The sequence below is a fragment of the Apostichopus japonicus genome, chromosome 22, assembly GCF_037975245.1.
Source record: "Apostichopus japonicus isolate 1M-3 chromosome 22, ASM3797524v1, whole genome shotgun sequence".
Lineage (NCBI taxonomy): Eukaryota > Metazoa > Echinodermata > Holothuroidea > Aspidochirotida > Stichopodidae > Apostichopus > Apostichopus japonicus.
In genome coordinates this window covers 21,504,692-21,521,866 of record NC_092582.1, presented here as the reverse complement: position 1 = coordinate 21,521,866, position 17,175 = coordinate 21,504,692, and the positions used below count along the sequence as shown (strand labels likewise).

The window sequence follows — 17,175 nt, the reverse complement described above, 5'->3', positions numbered from 1 at the left end:
AAAATATAAAGTTCATTATGTACAGATTAATACGTTGAACAACATTACCCATCAACACCTCCCCTGAAGGGAGTGGTACTAAACAAAGTAATCAAAACAACTTTACATGACAAATTTGTTCACATTTTAATTAAACAATCTCTATTTCTTTTATAGGTTTATCCTGTGAAGTTTGTGACCCTGGTACATTCCGCTCAAACTTTACTGGTAACCCTTATGACGGTTGTACACCCTGTGAGTGCCAGGATAGAGCCCAAACATGTGATGCTGACACAGGTACCTGTTTGGACTGTCGGCCAGGTACGATCGGAGACCACTGCGAACTCTGTGCGTCGAACGTTCAAGGTCCCGACTGTCTCAGATGTGAACCCAATCACTATGGCTTTGGAACTGACCTCTTCAATGGAGGTTGTGCAGGTTAGTCTCCTTCCCTACTCTTAGTAGCGTTTGTAAAAGTGCCTTTTGCATATAGTCAGCAGGTTTGCCAAATTTACTGAATATTCGCAGTTAAACACAAGGAGGAATCTTCAGTGCTTCAGCAGAATGTGCAGTCTTATAGGTGCTAACAGTGCCATATATAGAGCACTGGGCCATAATGTGTGTGATCTATCCTGTTTACAGATCTCCAAAGATTTTGTGCAGTGCTGTAACATATCTCAATCTTTGTGCTAGTTTGCATAAAGAAAATCTCGTCTTCAATAGTTAAGAGAAGAACTCCTCCATTTCGGAGACTTGGATTAAATGTTACTGATGCTTGAAGCTTAAAGTACAGTTTAGCTGATGTGATAGGAAATACCTTCAAGAAGCTTTCTGATTGATTGATTGATTGACGAACAGATGTATGTTAAGTTGCCACATGAATGGTGGCCAATATTTAGTAGTTAAAACCATAGGTTAGTTTGAATATATCACACTATGTGTGAATTAAGGAATTTGTGGGTACTCTGCCCATAAGTGTCTGTAAGAGATTTCTCAGTGAATTCAGAGACTACAGCTTGTCATGTTACGATCAGTATGATAGCTGTTGATTTAGGGTGTAGCTGGAGATCGCCATTGGCAAACTTTACCCGAAAAATTTAACTTCATGAATTCAAATGAATCTCGTTTTTCAAGTTAGTCAACTACATTGCTATGGGAATTTTCATCTATTAGCATCAAACCTTTATCAAAAATAAACTCACAATTGTTGCTTTAACCATTGTTTTTTGAGTAGAATATATGCCATCAATAATGAACATCAAAAGTGAAGTACTTACCTTGAGATGAATATGTCTTTGAAAACAGTAAGGGCTTCACCTATATTTAAGTATGGTTTGGCCAGTCAGTAGTATCATGTAATACTTGTAAAAAGGGTTATTGAATCTTGTTAGGTGACAAGAAAAGAGAAGTGTTTAAGGCATCAACTTGTTTTCCTTTAAATATTTATAAAGAATTTTTAAACATGTGGTATGAAACATTCAAGTTGAATTGTTTAAAAATGTTATGCTAAGTTATTCACTCATGTGTAATATTGTGTTAAAATTTTAATATTGTGATAACATAGCAAACACACAGAAGGACAAGTCAAAATAGTTATCATATCTTACTTCAGGAATGTTTTGTATATTTACTTTGATAGCTTGTGCATGTAATATCAGTGGTACAGCCAATGAGGAGACACAGTGTGACAATCAGGATGGACAATGCCCATGTCAATCTAACTATGGAGGGAGACAGTGTGCCGACTGCAGTCTTAACTACTACAATTATGAAGCTGGTTGCTTACGTAAGTTCATTGTTTCCAGTAATCAAGTTATTAAAATTTGCCCTTTTCATTTGGTTGCAATACTATGGCAGTCGTAGCAAAACCTAAAATTATCTGCCTTTAAATGACTAATTCAGCTGACAAAGTATGCCATATGTAGTTATGCCTTATGGATATTGATGAATTATATTAGAAATGTCAAATCTGTTTGCCAGTAGTTCGTTTTTCTTTGTTTGGTGCTAAGTACTAATTGGTTCATTCCTGTGATTATCTCAGTGACTGTTTTTCCTGTTTAATGTTATAAGCATTTCTGTCATAACCTGAGTTATTTGTTTTTTCCTTCTTTGGATTCCCTAATAATTACAGTTCTGTGTTTCCTTCTAACACTGTAAGCCCTGATGGGTGCTTTTCTGTAATACTATCACTGATTGGTTTCCTTTCTTAGGTTGTGATGCATGTTATGATTCAGTTCTGGATCTATTTCAAATGAGATCTTCAGAAGTATTGACTTTGGAGTCTCAAGTAGGGTCTCTACAAGCCAGCGATTTGTCATCTGGTTCCTTCTCGAGTAGATACGAACATGCCAACGAACAATTCCTCCTGCTTGTTGCTGAGGTAAGGATAGTGTCACATATATGCAGCGGTCATTTGTGTTTGAGTTGTGCATGTAACCATTCAAAATTTATTTTAGATCTCAAAAGACCTTCCTTTCTTGACTTTGAGAAGCCATTTTGTAATTGTTTCTTTTAATACTGTAACAGCATGGTCCCTACATTCTATCAAAATACATGATGATCATGGTATGAATCATTCTTATTGTGTCATATAATAAATGGTGATTTTTCCAGAGTACATTATAATGTAGCCATCATGCTTTCATTGATGAGTGATATATCTCTGGTATGTATAAATCTGGTTTCATGATGGGTGATATATCTCTGGTATGTATGTATCTGGTTTTATGATGGGTGATATATCTCTGGTATGTATATATCTGGTTTCATGATGGGTGATATAGCTCTGGTATGTATGTTTCTGGTTTCATGATGGGTGATATATCTCTGGTATGTATGTATCTGGTTTCATGATGGGTGATATATCTCTGGTATGTATGTATCTGGTTTCATGATGGGTGATATATCTCTGGTATGTATGTATCTGGTTTCATGATGGGTGATATATCTCTGGTATGTATGTATCTGGTTTCAAGATGGGTGATATATCTCTGGTATGTATATATCTGGTTTCATGATGGGTGATATATCTCTGGTATGTATGTATCTGGTTTCATGATGGGTGATATATCTCTGGTATGTATATATGGTTTCATGATGGGTGATATATCTCTGGTATGTATATATCTGGTTTCATGATGGGTGATATGTCTCTGGTATGTATATATGGTTTCATGATGGGTGATATATCTCTGGTATGTATATATCTGGTTTCATGATGGGTGATCAATCTCTGGTATGTGTGTATCTGGTTTCATGATGGGTGATACATCTCTGGTATGTGTGTATCTGGTTTCAAGATGGGTGATACATCTCTGGTATGTATGTATCTGGTTTCATGATGGGTGATATATCTCTGGTATGTTTGTATCTGGTTTCATGATGGGTGATATATCTCTGGTATGTACGTATCTGGTTTCAAGATGGGTGATACATCTCTGGTATGTATATATCTGATTTCATGATGGGTGATATATCTCTGGTATGTTTCTGGTTTCATAATGGGTGATATATCTCTGGTATGTATATATCTGGTTTCGTAATGGGTGATTTATCTCTGGTATCTTTTGTTTCCTCAGACTAATAGTGTTGAGGAGAGGCTGACTACGTTTGATGTCTCCGTGTTTGATCTGAATAGAACAATGTCATTAATCATGGATCAATTGGAGATGTCAAGAGATGTGTTGGAAGCCATATCCATTAATCAAACAACTGCTGAGGGGCATGTAGCCATGTCAGAGGATGCCATAGCTAACATCACTTTGTACTTACAGTCAGCCTACTCTGCGTTATTCAATGGTAAGCTATATCCATTAATCAAACAACTGCTGAGGGGCATGTAGCGATAACAGAGGATGCTATATAGCTAACATCACTGTGTACTTACAATATTGCTAACTATCATGTATCAAAAACTACATGAAAGAATTCATTGATAATTTTTTATATGATCTTATTGATTGTTATCTTGATTGAGTGAAACCAAACAGTTTAAATTTGACTTTTGTCAGTGTGTTTAGTTTCAGATAGGGAAGAAGTAACACTATATTGTTATTTTGTTCTTGATTTCTCAGGAGATTTTGAAGCAGTAGCTAATGATTTGAGAGATTTGGCCACTGATCTCTCAATTTGGGAGGATCAGTTGAAAGTCACATCAGAGGCTGCCACCAGAGATGTGATACTCTTAAACAGACAAATAGACGAGATCAGAAATGTCACAGAGAAAGCTGTGACTGCGTCGTCAATGGCGCTACAGGTATGACAATCCTATCTATCTCTACTGTAGCCTACCACAGATATGACCCTTCTTTATACTTGGAAGTAATGTATAGGCTTCCCAAAGCATTGGTGGGAGCTGAGGGAAACATGTAGAATAATATTGCATGATATTTCAGAATCCATTTATGTCTAATTGCTACGTTGTACCCATCATCATTGATTATAAACCAGTCTCTTAACATCCTTTGGCCAAGGATTTTAATTGTTACTGTTTACAATTTTGTAGCCATTCAACCCCAATCTCATTCTTTATATCAATTCTTATTAAACAAGAGTCTTATAGTTGGGATTAATATGGAAAGATCCTTTTTCATCATGCTTCTTCTAGACCGTGTTAGCTGCTCACGCAGTACATGACAATGTAACCTCACAATTGGCCTCTATATTGGCCGAAGCCAGCTCGACTGGCCTGCAAATTGAGACCTATCAGCAAGAGGCAGATGAACTCTTGCAGAGAGCGACCTCTACCCTGCTGGCTGTTGAGACCACCGTTACCTCTGTAAGCCAACAGGATCTGACATCCCTTGAAAACAGATTGACTAACATCCGTACATCTTTGAGTGAAACAGCAACTTCTGCCAATGATTTATCTCAGCAGGTTAGTACTTGGTTAGTACATTAATTAGGTTAGTACATTTAGTTAGGACATAGGTTAGTACATAGGTTAGCACATAGGTTAGTACAAGGTACATAGGTTAGTACAAGGTTAGTACATTAATGTAGAAATTGCAATAAAAGAAAAAGAAACTAAGATAGTGTAGACTATCTAGTAAGTTATTCATTCCTCTGCATAGTCCATTGGGAGGAAAATGATATTTTTGTATATTGCTCAGGGACATATATGGAATGGAAGTAAGTTTTGAGTTGAGGAACTCCACTGGCACAAGGGTTTCGATGGTGGTGCAAACACATAATCTAATTATGTCAGTGTTAATCCAATATGATGGTTTAGAGCTCTTAACTGTATACATCATATGCATTTCTAATCAATGCTGTTTATATGTTGTCCTAGTCATGAGGATTTATAGATTTGTTTTGACAGAGCAGTTTTGTTCACTATTAGCTTTGTATGTTACCATTGAATGTATTTCAAATAGCAAAAACAAAAAAACACATCTTCTTCTCAAAAGAACCAAAATGTCTTCCAATCCTACAATGATTTAATTTGTTAGACTGAAAACAAGTAAATCATAACAATCAACAGCACACAGTACAGAGTTAACAATATTAACATTACAGAGATTTTCAAGCTAAAAATAGTCAATGATGCTTTTACAAGTTTCCCGTGATTTGATTGCATAATAGCCCCTTACCCTTTGTGGTGATCAAATTATATTGTTTAACAACAATTTCTTGCAACATTACTTTGCCCTTTGTAGAGATAGCAAAGTTTGCTATAGGCTATGATATGTGTGCACTCGAATATCACAATGTGTGGCCTTTTTGTCACAAGTTTTGACAAGAAGCGCTTATAAAGTTCTTATTGAATTGTTCCTTTCACGTAATATTTGAAACATTGTTATGATCACGTAATTTTATGAGTCGAGACAATTTATGAATTTTATGGGAGGATAACATCTCTGATACTTCAAAGTATTTTGCATCAAATCTATTTGTAATATTTTGTGCATCATTTAATTGTACAAACACTACTACGAAAAACATTGACACAACACACAACTGCAGAGTTCGTGGCCATGTTTGGGAATTGTGGGATGCTAGTGTGAAATGTATTACAGTGCCTCACTGTATAATTACGCCACAGTCCGATGTAGATAGAACGTTGTTTAGTATAATGAAACTCCACCTGAGTGAATTTTGCGTTTTGGCGAGTAGATTCCTAGTCATGGTCGCCAAATAGCGAGTTCTTATAATAATATTTGTAGAGGCCTTAAAAGATGATTTCTCATGGTAGAAATCATGGATACTTTTCATACATGGTATATGGATTTGTCATATTGAGTACAAGAATCCTGTAGCTTGTGAAGTCAAATCGCATTTGAGGTCACCAGAGGGTAAACTCTGAAAACCCTTTACATGATATCTAACAATGAGTCTCATATATACTTCTGATACTTTGTGTGTGGATGCATCACATTGAGTACACAAGACTCTATTGTGTTTGGTGGAGGTGTGTATTGCCACGTACAGTAGACTGACCTGTGTTAATCATGCCATAGTGTAATTGTACATCAAAATAGTAGTTCGGGCCATTTATATTGTGACAGCTATTTCTGGTTAACAAGCAGAATTTCAGAGCAATGAAGTCATTGAAACCTCAATGCATTTTTGCATTCTGGTTTTCCACTCGTTTGCAATTACTGAATAAATTGTCAAATGTACGTACAAAGCATTTTTGCGCTATACATTTTGAGAATTGCATCGCAAGTGTGGAGAAGTGCGTCACATTTTTCGATTCGATACCGGTATAAATTTTGATGAAGGCAACTATGAGAAATGGAACTAAAAATGTATCTTTGCAGATAAAGCTTGCAAACAATACACACCATTGATAAACCATCGTAGTTGGACCATATTTGACTGAGTTACCTGTGATACTGGTAGTGGAATATTTCTAGTGTCTCAATTCTGGAATACCTTTTTCATTGTTTGTTTTAATATCCCTACAGGTTGATAATCAATTGGATTCCTTGGAATCCATTACGAAAGATGTTGCAGGTTCCATTAATGTAACTCATACACTGGCAGATGCAAGTAACTCTCTTATAAACGATATTGAGGAACTGGTCAGCAGGACTGAAACAGCCAATCGGAGGGCAAAGACTGCACTGACGTCATCCAATCAAGTCTTTGCAGTGGCTGAAGAACAATTAGATGTTGTTCGAAACTTTCAAAATGTATCAAGCGGTGAGATATTGTGATTTAAGTTGATTTCATTTCCTCATTGCCAGAATTTCAAAGTCAACCAAGATACTTTAGTACTTTCATTATTTTGTTTTGCTAATTCCGTTGCGTTTGTTGGTTAGGGATTGTAAAGTCTTATACACAAAATTTGTTGTTACTTGAATGTGAAAGGCCTGCTTTGTGTAGCTCTTCCCCTTCTTATTGACCTTTGTGAAATTTCTAAATATTGCTGAAAAAAAAAGATGAAACATGTAAGATGACAATGGTGATTCTATCATGGCATTATGATATGTGCTGGTCAGTGGGTGTAGTGATATACTGTAAAACCTATTGTTTCCTTCCTGTGCTGCAGTTTGTTGCCTTGATTTGGTTATTTTAACATGTTGCCTCATCAGGTGCAATCAGTATTAAAGGCATTGAAGACTCACCCCAAACCGCATGCCACCCTCTGAAAAAAAGTTAACTTTCTGTTGCTTGCAAGTGAAGTTTTCTTCTTGTAGCTACAAAATGCAGATATTAATGAAACGTGATACCTTGTTATCTTTTATCTGGACCTAAGATCAGGGAGTTCCATAACAACTCCCTGCTGAGATGTCCATCGCTGCTATGTACACTGTGTTGTGGGTATTGACCGTAGCTGCATGTATTGACTGTACACTGGTGTCTAATTACCGATGGTAGCAAGCTGTGTGTGTATTTTCTGGGATCGATGGTGGTGTCTAACACTTCTGTTACACCTCATTCAAAACTTGGTCAGATTACTGGCATCAGACGTTTCTTTGTGCGCTAGTCTTCACACCCTTTAAAGAAGACTTCATCAGTGGCTAATATGTAGGGATGGTTTTGTTCCCTCACTTTGCTGTTTTAGTTTTCTGTCAATGTTCATATCTAATGGACATCTGGGTGGGTCACTGGCTAAAGTTTTGTTGAATGGGATTAATGATACTCGCAGATTGAAGTTCATTCGGTTGACGAGATCTATCGACCCTCTGAAAGGATGACATAACTTGCAGATAACCTTATAGTTCATGATGTTTGAGAAACTTTGATCCAAATTTTTGTGATATTTCTCAAACTGAAATCTTCAAGCGGAATGACGAAAAGTCAGGTAACGGTGAGCTACATTTGAGCTATATGTTTATGTACTGTGTAGGTTAGAAACCGTAACTTTAATATCGGTACCCGTTGGTGATTTCTTTTTGCGATCTTCTCTCTGACTACAAAGTAAAATGTTTTCCCTTTACAGTTGCCCAAGCTCAAGCATCAGCTGTCTCTAATAATGTGGGAATGATCAGTATAGAGGCTGGAAATGCATATTCATTAGCTGTACAGCAGAGGGCGGAGCTTCTAGCTGCTTCATCAGATGTTTCGACGGGTCTCGGTAACTCAGCAGAAGCAAACCGAATAGTAGAAGACCACAACACAGTAAGTTATCATGTCACTCTATCTTCAAGTGGAATATTGGTGGGGTTAGGAAACACTGTTATTTTATCTTTACATTCATATGGAAACTTGCTGTATAAACGGCCCGTGGTGGGACAATTAAATGCTGTTGCATACGCACAGGAAGCGTTGCGGATTCACTCTCCGAAATTGCTGTGAGAGCACTGTACACTGTGCTGTGTTCATATTAACCACGTAAAGGAAGACTTCACAAATTTCTTACGATGCTTTTGATTTGCTGGTGAAAAGTACGAGCCTTAATATTGACCAATCAAGTGGAATTTTATATCACTAGAGAGAGGAGTCAGCGAACGTTTCTTTGGCATAGGAAAGAAATTGGTTACGCAATCACGCTCCCAGCAAGCACAATGTAAGCATTGAGAGGTAGGGACATTTTGAAGATGTTCTCTGTTTTCCAAAGTGGTTTTTACATTTTCAGATTAAAAAGTACGGGGTTTAGTTCACACGCATAATAAATAACGACACATCATTGTAAAGAGGACACAATATTCTTCAAAATGACATAAGAAAGAGTTTTCTGAGTGCTATACTTAGAAACTTATGAAAAGAGTTAGCACAAAATGTGCTTATTTTGTAGCGATATTTGCTGCGTAACCGGGTGTTTTGTGCCGAGTTTCGCAAGGATTCCATATGTGATAGTGATGGGGATATCGTGTGAACCTTCACATGCTTTCTATCAACCATAGTTTATATGAAATACAATTTCAACCTACATATTTGGTTAAAAGTCTTCATACATCACTAAACTATGCCATAGTTAGTATACACTCTATGTTTATTCACTAAAACTACATTAAATTTTAATATTTCTGTCTATCAAATCAATCGTTTCATTAAATTATTTGTTGCTGAGTTTGTGAAGTAAAAAAGTCACTTTCTAGTTTCTTTCATTTTTAATACGTTACCAACATTTTACTGGATTTTGTTTGTTTTTCAGGATATTTTGAGATTGCAGTTGGAAACAAGAGGCTTGCAAGAAGAATATCAGATTAGCTTTAATGAATCTGATGATAAAATAGCAAGAGTAGAACGTATTAATGAAACCACACTACAAGTAATAAGACAACAATGTCTGAGTCACCAGCGAGACATCCAATCGTTGGAATCCATGGCAACAGCCACAACCAACCTGGCACAGGAAGCAGCTGAAGATTCTTTAAAGGTGCTGGAAGAAATAAACAAGCTTACACAAGAACTGAACAACATCGACCAGTTGGAACTCGGTCAGTTAGATGCGCTGAGGTCAAGAGTGTCGGTGGTCAGCGCAGAGTTGACGCAAGCTCAGTACGAAGAAGTGTCTCGACTTCTGAAGGCAGCAGTAGACGAACAAGACACCTGGATTACAAATACCAGCTCTGAAATAGAGATGATGAGGAATCAGATCAATGCTCTGGAGAGCTTTAGAGTTAATTAATAGCCACCAATTAAGAATTAATTAGGATGTATAGACAAAAGAAGGTATGAAGTATGTTAAATGTAAAAAATAAGTATAGACCACTGGCAAGCCAAAGCTTTTAACTGACAGTTTACAACCATATTAGTATAATCAATTTTCCTGCTATATTTTTTTGGCTTCACAATCGAAGATTAAGTGTCATTTAAGGTGATCTTGTTCATTGTGAACCGTTACATTTCAATTGTTTTCATTTAGCTATTTGTGTGCTGTGTAATAGTAGCAAAGCTTTTGTACATACTTAAAGTTATATGTGTGCCTTTATTTACTAGTTTGTTTTACCACTCTACATTAATCAAAGCAATAATTCTTTGTTTTTATTAGTACTTTCCAAACATCACCTTGCATTCTATTTTTAACTTTCATACTGGAATTTTATGAAAACTTTATTTTTCTAAGGCTTTTAGTACATGAGTCACTTTTTCCCCAAACTCTGCATTTACTGTAACATTTTTAATATACATATCTAATGTGAAGCAGATATGTTCTTAATGTGATTCATGTCATACTTCTTGTTGTTGGTCCCTCGTAGCAGCTTGCTTATTTCATCCCTTATAATCATTGATGAACAGCAATCCACCACAATTCTATGTTATGTGAACAAGTACTAATATACCTCAAACTATCCAAACATTAATACTATTGTTTCAACTGTAATTATGGTCTTCCAATATGGTTAAGAACACATTGACAGGAACAAATGGCAGGAATTGATAGGGAAACATTGTATGGTATGGAAGGATAATGTAAAAGAAAGAAGTCAAAAGTCATGTGGTTGAGGTATTGCATGGTAGAGATCAAATGTCATTTGATTGAAATGTTGCATGGTAGAGATCAAAGGTCGTTTAAGTGAGATGTTGCATGGTAGAGACCAAAGGTCATTTGATTGAAATGTTGCATGGTTGAGATCAAAGGTCGTTTGAGTGAGATGTTGCATGGCAGAGATCAAAGGTCATTTGATTTGAGATGTTGCATGGTAGAGATCAAAGGTCATTTGAGTGAGATGTTGCATGGTAGAGATCAAAGGTCATATGATTGAGATGTTGCATGGTAGAGATCAAAGGTCATTTGAGTGAGATGTTGCATGGCAGAGATCAAAGGTCATTTGATTGAGATGTTGCATGGCAGAGATCAAAGGTCATTTGAGTGAGTAATTGCATGGTAGAGATCAAAGGTCATTTGAGTGAGATGTTGCATGGCAGAGATCAAAGGTCATTTGAGTGAGATGTTGCATGGTAGAGATCAAAGGTCATTTGAGTGAGATGTTGCATGGTAGAGATCAAAGGTCATTTGAGTGAGTAATTGCATGGTAGAGATCAAAGGTCATTTGAGTGAGATGTTGCATGGTAGAGATCAAAGGTCATTTGAGTGAGATGTTGCATGGCAGAGATCAAAGGTCATTTGAGTGAGATGTTGCATGGCAGAGATTAAAGGTCATTTGATTGAGATGTTGCATGGCAGAGATCAAAGGTCATTTGAGTGAGATGTCTTCTAGGAATCAAAAGGTGGTTCATATAATTGTTAAATATCTTGCAAGTTGTTCCATCTACCCTGCCTTTGAAAGTATTCTAATGGTAAACCTCAGGGTTTTCAGGATCTTTTTGGTTGTATTTTAATTTCATTCCATAAATTGATGTATAGTCCATGTTTAAAATATTACATTGCATAGTTCAATCTGAAATAAAGGGAACAGCTTAAGGAAAGTGATTATCCTGTTGGGCAGCACAGTTAACGAGATAGCTCTTTAAGATTCTCTCATTCAACCTCTTGTATTCTTTCTTTGATTGGGTCATTTTTTCTTGGTCAATAATTGAGTGCAGTCTGTGATGAACAATAAACTGTTTTGTTTAACTTTACAATACACTTCTTGTTTACTTTGTAATATTATAACAGAGTGAAGGAGAAGTTCAATAGTTGACTGAACATCTGTGTTATAATGACTGTTATATATAATCATAATAAAATAAAACTGTTAGCAAACTGCTTATCCACTAGAGAGCCTGTGTAAGAGAATGTGTAAAAGTTAGTCGGCCTGACGTTTCAATCCTAGCAGGATCTTCTTCAGAGGCTAAATTATTAAGAATACAAGAGGCTGTATTATTATAATCATAGTATGAATTGTCTGTTATTCTGTTTTAATTATATTCCTTTACCTTTGTCATATTTAATCACATAGCTGTGCATTCTGAAGGTAGTGTGTAAGATTGTCTTTAATTGACTTTTTGTTAAGTCACCATTGACAAACTTTTCGGAGAGTCTAACCAAACTGTACGTTCACTCTGACTATCAAATGCATGGTATGCGTGTGCTGTTATCAAGTTCTCTTGTCCCAAGGAGAAAGATTTCATATCTTTTATGGAATTTCTTTGGCCTTACCTATAATACATTAACATATTCTATTAACATCACTGTTGCAGTGATTTTTCTTATTAATTATTTATTCTTTCTTGTGCTAACTGTATTATTCCCTTAAAATCCTTTACCTGCCATTTTGAAATTTGACATGGTTTTATTGGCTCAGTAACATGTGCAATCGTGCTAGTGTGCGTGGTTGTGATGGCTAACTTGTAAACATGACAGTTTCAAGTTGAATCAATGTCATAGTTAGTAGGTAGATGCCCCAATATATATAGATGTTCCTTATTGTTTGTGGTTCCCATATGAAAGTGACAAGTGGGGGGGGGGGACTTGACACAAAGTTCATAAAATATCAACTGTATGTCTGATTTCTGTCTTATGGTAAGTCATATTTGAGATTAGGTAATTAGTCTCATATTGATGGTTAATGTTAGACTACATTTAACATTGCTCGCTGTTAAATCGATGTACAACCAATTGCTATTAAATCAAGAAATGCTTCACAGTTTTCTTGTTTGTTTTTCTCTAATTTGCCTTCATGTTATTTATATTGTGTGCCTCCTTAACATTAAAATACTATGCTATTGTGGGTGGTCCTTTACCCTTCTTTCAGTACCAACAGTTTTTCATTACATTAAGATACGACAGGAGAGCATCTCCTCGGGGGGGGGGGGGGTGGGCGGGGGTTGGGAGTAAGTGAGGGGTGGTATGGGGTTGAGGGCAGAAAACCAGCTGGATATCGGGCCATTTCCTTAAGTTGCCCAACAGGTGATTTAAGGAAGAAATTTTAGCATCCTCAACATTTTTCAGAAATGGTGGAACAGGATTTCAATGGTCTGGGAAACTGATTGAGGTTGCGGCATGAACCTTTGCAGAAGTGCCAGGGATTGGGTGGGGTTGAGTATTTTATATTTCTATACAAAATAAAAGCTGTACATTTTCCTTAACTGATGATGATATGAATGACACCTAGCAACCATGACAGCTGGTGTAAATTAGCAAAACAAAACTTTTATACAAAATAGTGGTGAAATGCTCACTGTTAAACTCAATATCTCAAGAACAGAAACTTTAATGAATGCTTGGTATGGAGATTCCCTAGCTAGCTTTGTTAAGGCGCATCCGCCAGTTTTTCTTTGCCAAATGCGCTGGGTCGATCTTTACTACTCATCATGCTATGAGCAATTCGTTCCTGTGATCGTGCCGCCCTCTATTGTGAAGCGTATCTAGAAAGGGGAGGAAAATATAACAGCCATAGCATTTTCCTATGTTTATGTACGGAGACTAATTCCCTGAGCAGAGTCTATAGAGTTTCCCGTATTCATTACATGAAACCGATTGTTTTTAATTGAGGTCAAAAGAGGTTAAGTTTAAAAAAGACTTTTAAATATGATATCTCCAGAAAATAAGTCTTTAATGAATTAATATGTCTGATGAAAGTCATGCTTATAGTTTCGGGACAAGTGTGATGAAATTAACTAGTAACGTTTATAAACTTATGAAATAAAAAACAGTATAACATAGTCTAGCAAAAATTTTATCGACAAGTATCCCATCTTGAGGATGGTACTTTGGCCCAATGTTTCATAATTTAATTGTCACCGGAACCAGATGGGTTTGTGAAAGATTTTGGTCTTGATTTAACTCAGTAATGGATTTATATTATATTTTGTATGAAGGCCAAAGAATTACTTCGTTCGGTAGGGCTTTACCGAATGCGTGTTTGACAGTGTAATTATGGAGACCGTTCATCGGAAATGCCGTTCGGAAACCTTAAAATTTGCTAATTTACATATGTTTCACAAAACTTTTTTGCTTGTTACATGTGCATTATGCTGACAAAGAGCGAAGCAGTGTGTTAATACGTTTGCATCTCATTCGGTTTCCTGGCATCCGTTGTTATTTATGTCTGACGGTAACATCCGTGCCTTTCTATGCATGGTGATGAGTCATAATTGTATTTTTAGATCCTCCTGCAAGCAGGAACTCGCGAAGAAGCTATCGTTGGCTTATCAAAGCCGCAAGCTGACCGAAGTCAGTCTGTTAGATTCATATTTAACGTCCATGATTATGAATTGTCAACAACTCTGTTACTGTATAACATATATTAATCTTGGAGTGACTCCAACCCGGGACCTTATGATTGAAAGGCACCGGCGTTAACCACTGAGCTAATACTCCTTATTTCACGTAGCAATAATTCACTTAGCAATTGGCGTAGTATTGCGATACATTCCTTATAGGACATAAAGTTGGTCTACATGTACCTTCCGCATTACTGATTTGTTGTTTTCCGTCTAATTTTCAAGTGTTTGCTAACAGTTTTTCTCTCTTTGAATGCAAGAGGTTAAGTGTGGTTGCAATGGTTACCTAACAATTTGTTTTCAAATCTTCAGACTTTTAACTTGCTTTTCAAACTGGTCACTTCTGAATATTTGTTTGTATTATTCATCTACTTTATAATTACAGCTGAACATGCACTGCAATTAGCCCAAGTGGGGGTACATGGGGTTGGCGAAATCAACGACACCCCTCCATTATGAAAGCCTACTGTCGTGTTCATTCAAGTAAGTAATGTATGAGAATACATGAAAGATGAAGTAAAACTCATGGAAAATATTTCAAGGTGTTTTTATTTGATCGGGTTCCAAGTCTGACTTTCTTTTACAAGGAGTAACAATATACAGTATATTGAAACTAACTACAGGTGGTATATAGAACAGTTCCTGGTCAATATCGTCCACAGCAGGTGGTCAGTTTCTGTCAACGCAGAGGTCACTCGTTGGAGTCGCTCACATCAAGTTATAAGCATTAAAGCAGTGTAGTAACTTGCATAAGGTATTATAATTATATGAAGTGGCGTATAGCCAGAATTTTTTTTGGGAGGGGGGGGGGGGCGCTGGGGAGATTCACCATTTTCCATGGGTTGGCGCGCAGCGTACCGAAAATATTTAGCTAAAAAGGCCTCCTAGATCGTTGGAAATGACACTTCCTGCAGGCCTTTATTTTGAGATGTCTTGATATGGTCATGAAATAGTTTGGTGAAATAGAAGAAAAAACAGTCTGGTAAGTTACTTTGAAATATCATGACATATCTATTGTGAGTTTGACATCGGCATTGACATTTTTCGACAAATCTGCAAATTGCGCGCGTGGAAATTAATTAAGGAAAGATTGAATGGGCTTTCAGCCAAGTAACATACTGAAATGACCAAACTATATGTCAAACTGACATCAAAGATTGCGTCTGAAATATTATTAGGGTGATAGACTGATTGGCCGTTAGTTCTCAGCGATAGTATTGTCTCCTTTCTTGAAAATTAGGTTTTTTTAGCGGTTTTAAGAGCATCAAGGTACGTCCCAGAAGTGAAAACCCGATTGAAAATGTAAAAGAGTATCGAGGCAATGACGCGAGCAATGATGTTAGAAACCTGTATGACGTCAGCATTTTTGACCTTTTAACATCTTCTAAGTTCCAGTACCTGGAAACCACCTTTCTATAAGGGCATAGTATAGCTCACTAGCTTGTTTGATCAGTTAATGTGCACTGGTTAGAAGATCCTGATTGGCTGTTTGTATTAGTATTGATTTGTATGTTAGGGATTAGGGTTACTGTTAACCAATTAGGGAAATTCTTGTAAACCAGTGTGCATCGACCCTGTTGTTAAACCTAACTAACCGACCAACCACGAGAAAGGATAGGATATGTATAGCTGATAATTAGATATAATTAGATAATTAGAAAATCATCAAGTCAATGTGATCATGCCTAGACAAGTTTGATTATATAATTCCACGGTCGTTAACATGCGTTTTCAGTACAGTGCGACTACTGTAGTTGTCTTTTCGGCATATGCGTTATATCACGTCAGGTTTTTCAGCAACTATAGCCTACTGCCGGTCCGCGGTCGAAGGTTCGTTCATGAGTGGTCATCATAGAGATTCGGGTATTCAGACCAATAATATATTTTCCACACATGTATGTAATTTTTGTCGACACCCAAAATCCCAGTGGGAGGGCAACTGGGGGGGGGCACGAGCTTTCATGGGGGGGGGGGGCTGTCGCCCCACGCCCCCGTGGCTACGCCACTGATTATATGTGGTGGATATCTCACCTACATTCTCCTCTGCGCCTTCCATGGAAGTTCAGACCTTATTAGTCGCGGGATTTGGGGACTTAAAATCCTGTGCGAGCTATTGAAAAGTATACGATGATGATGTGTAGATACAAGATGATCGATACCACAAATAATACAGTTATGCCCAGTATTCATAAATTTTGGACTTCGTTATTATTTGATAAGGTAGAGTTTTTATTAAATCACACACTAGGATGTGTGCTTACATTTTATGGACCACAATCACCATCATCACCATTCACCATAATCCTTTCATTATCATCCTGTGTTTTGATATTATCAACGTGTACTTTTATATTACCATCCTAATCAGGGTTCGTAGGTTTCTTCCTGGGGTGGAAAAAAACCGCGGAATAAACCGAGGTTTATTCCACTCGGAATAAATAGGTTTCTTCCAGTTTCTTCCGGACAAAATGGAAGAAACTCATTTTTTGGGGGAAAAACTGTTGATAAAGTTTCAAAACAATTAATCTGCAATGATTTCCAACTATGTAATAAATGGACATAAAGCACTATAGTGTCATCTAGGTAGTCTGCATCTAGGTTTGGAGCACATGACCTGCTTCCAGCATATACTGTACACAATATACAGTAGTACTAGGCTACTAGCAGCGGACAATTCAGGGAACAATTATGGGC

At 36.9% G+C, this 17,175-nt stretch overlaps 1 protein-coding gene across 4 annotated transcripts in view; it reads left to right on the top strand.

The window, feature by feature from the left end:
* Positions 1-12,902, top strand: part of LOC139963750 (laminin subunit alpha-3-like) — a 35,428-nt gene extending 22,526 nt beyond the window's left edge. For all 4 annotated transcript variants that reach the window (XM_071964863.1, XM_071964862.1, XM_071964861.1 and 1 more), the window contains exons 17-25: positions 157-417; positions 1,619-1,765; positions 2,190-2,359; positions 3,558-3,777; positions 4,053-4,234; positions 4,586-4,855; positions 6,888-7,125; positions 8,369-8,547; positions 9,524-12,902. In XM_071964863.1, coding sequence (XP_071820964.1) covers positions 157-417; positions 1,619-1,765; positions 2,190-2,359; positions 3,558-3,777; positions 4,053-4,234; positions 4,586-4,855; positions 6,888-7,125; positions 8,369-8,547; positions 9,524-10,000 — 2,144 coding nt within the window. In that variant the 3' untranslated portion in view covers positions 10,001-12,902. The remainder of the gene's footprint in view (positions 1-156; positions 418-1,618; positions 1,766-2,189; positions 2,360-3,557; positions 3,778-4,052; positions 4,235-4,585; positions 4,856-6,887; positions 7,126-8,368; positions 8,548-9,523) is intronic.
* The last annotated feature ends 4,273 nt before the right edge of the window (positions 12,903-17,175 follow it).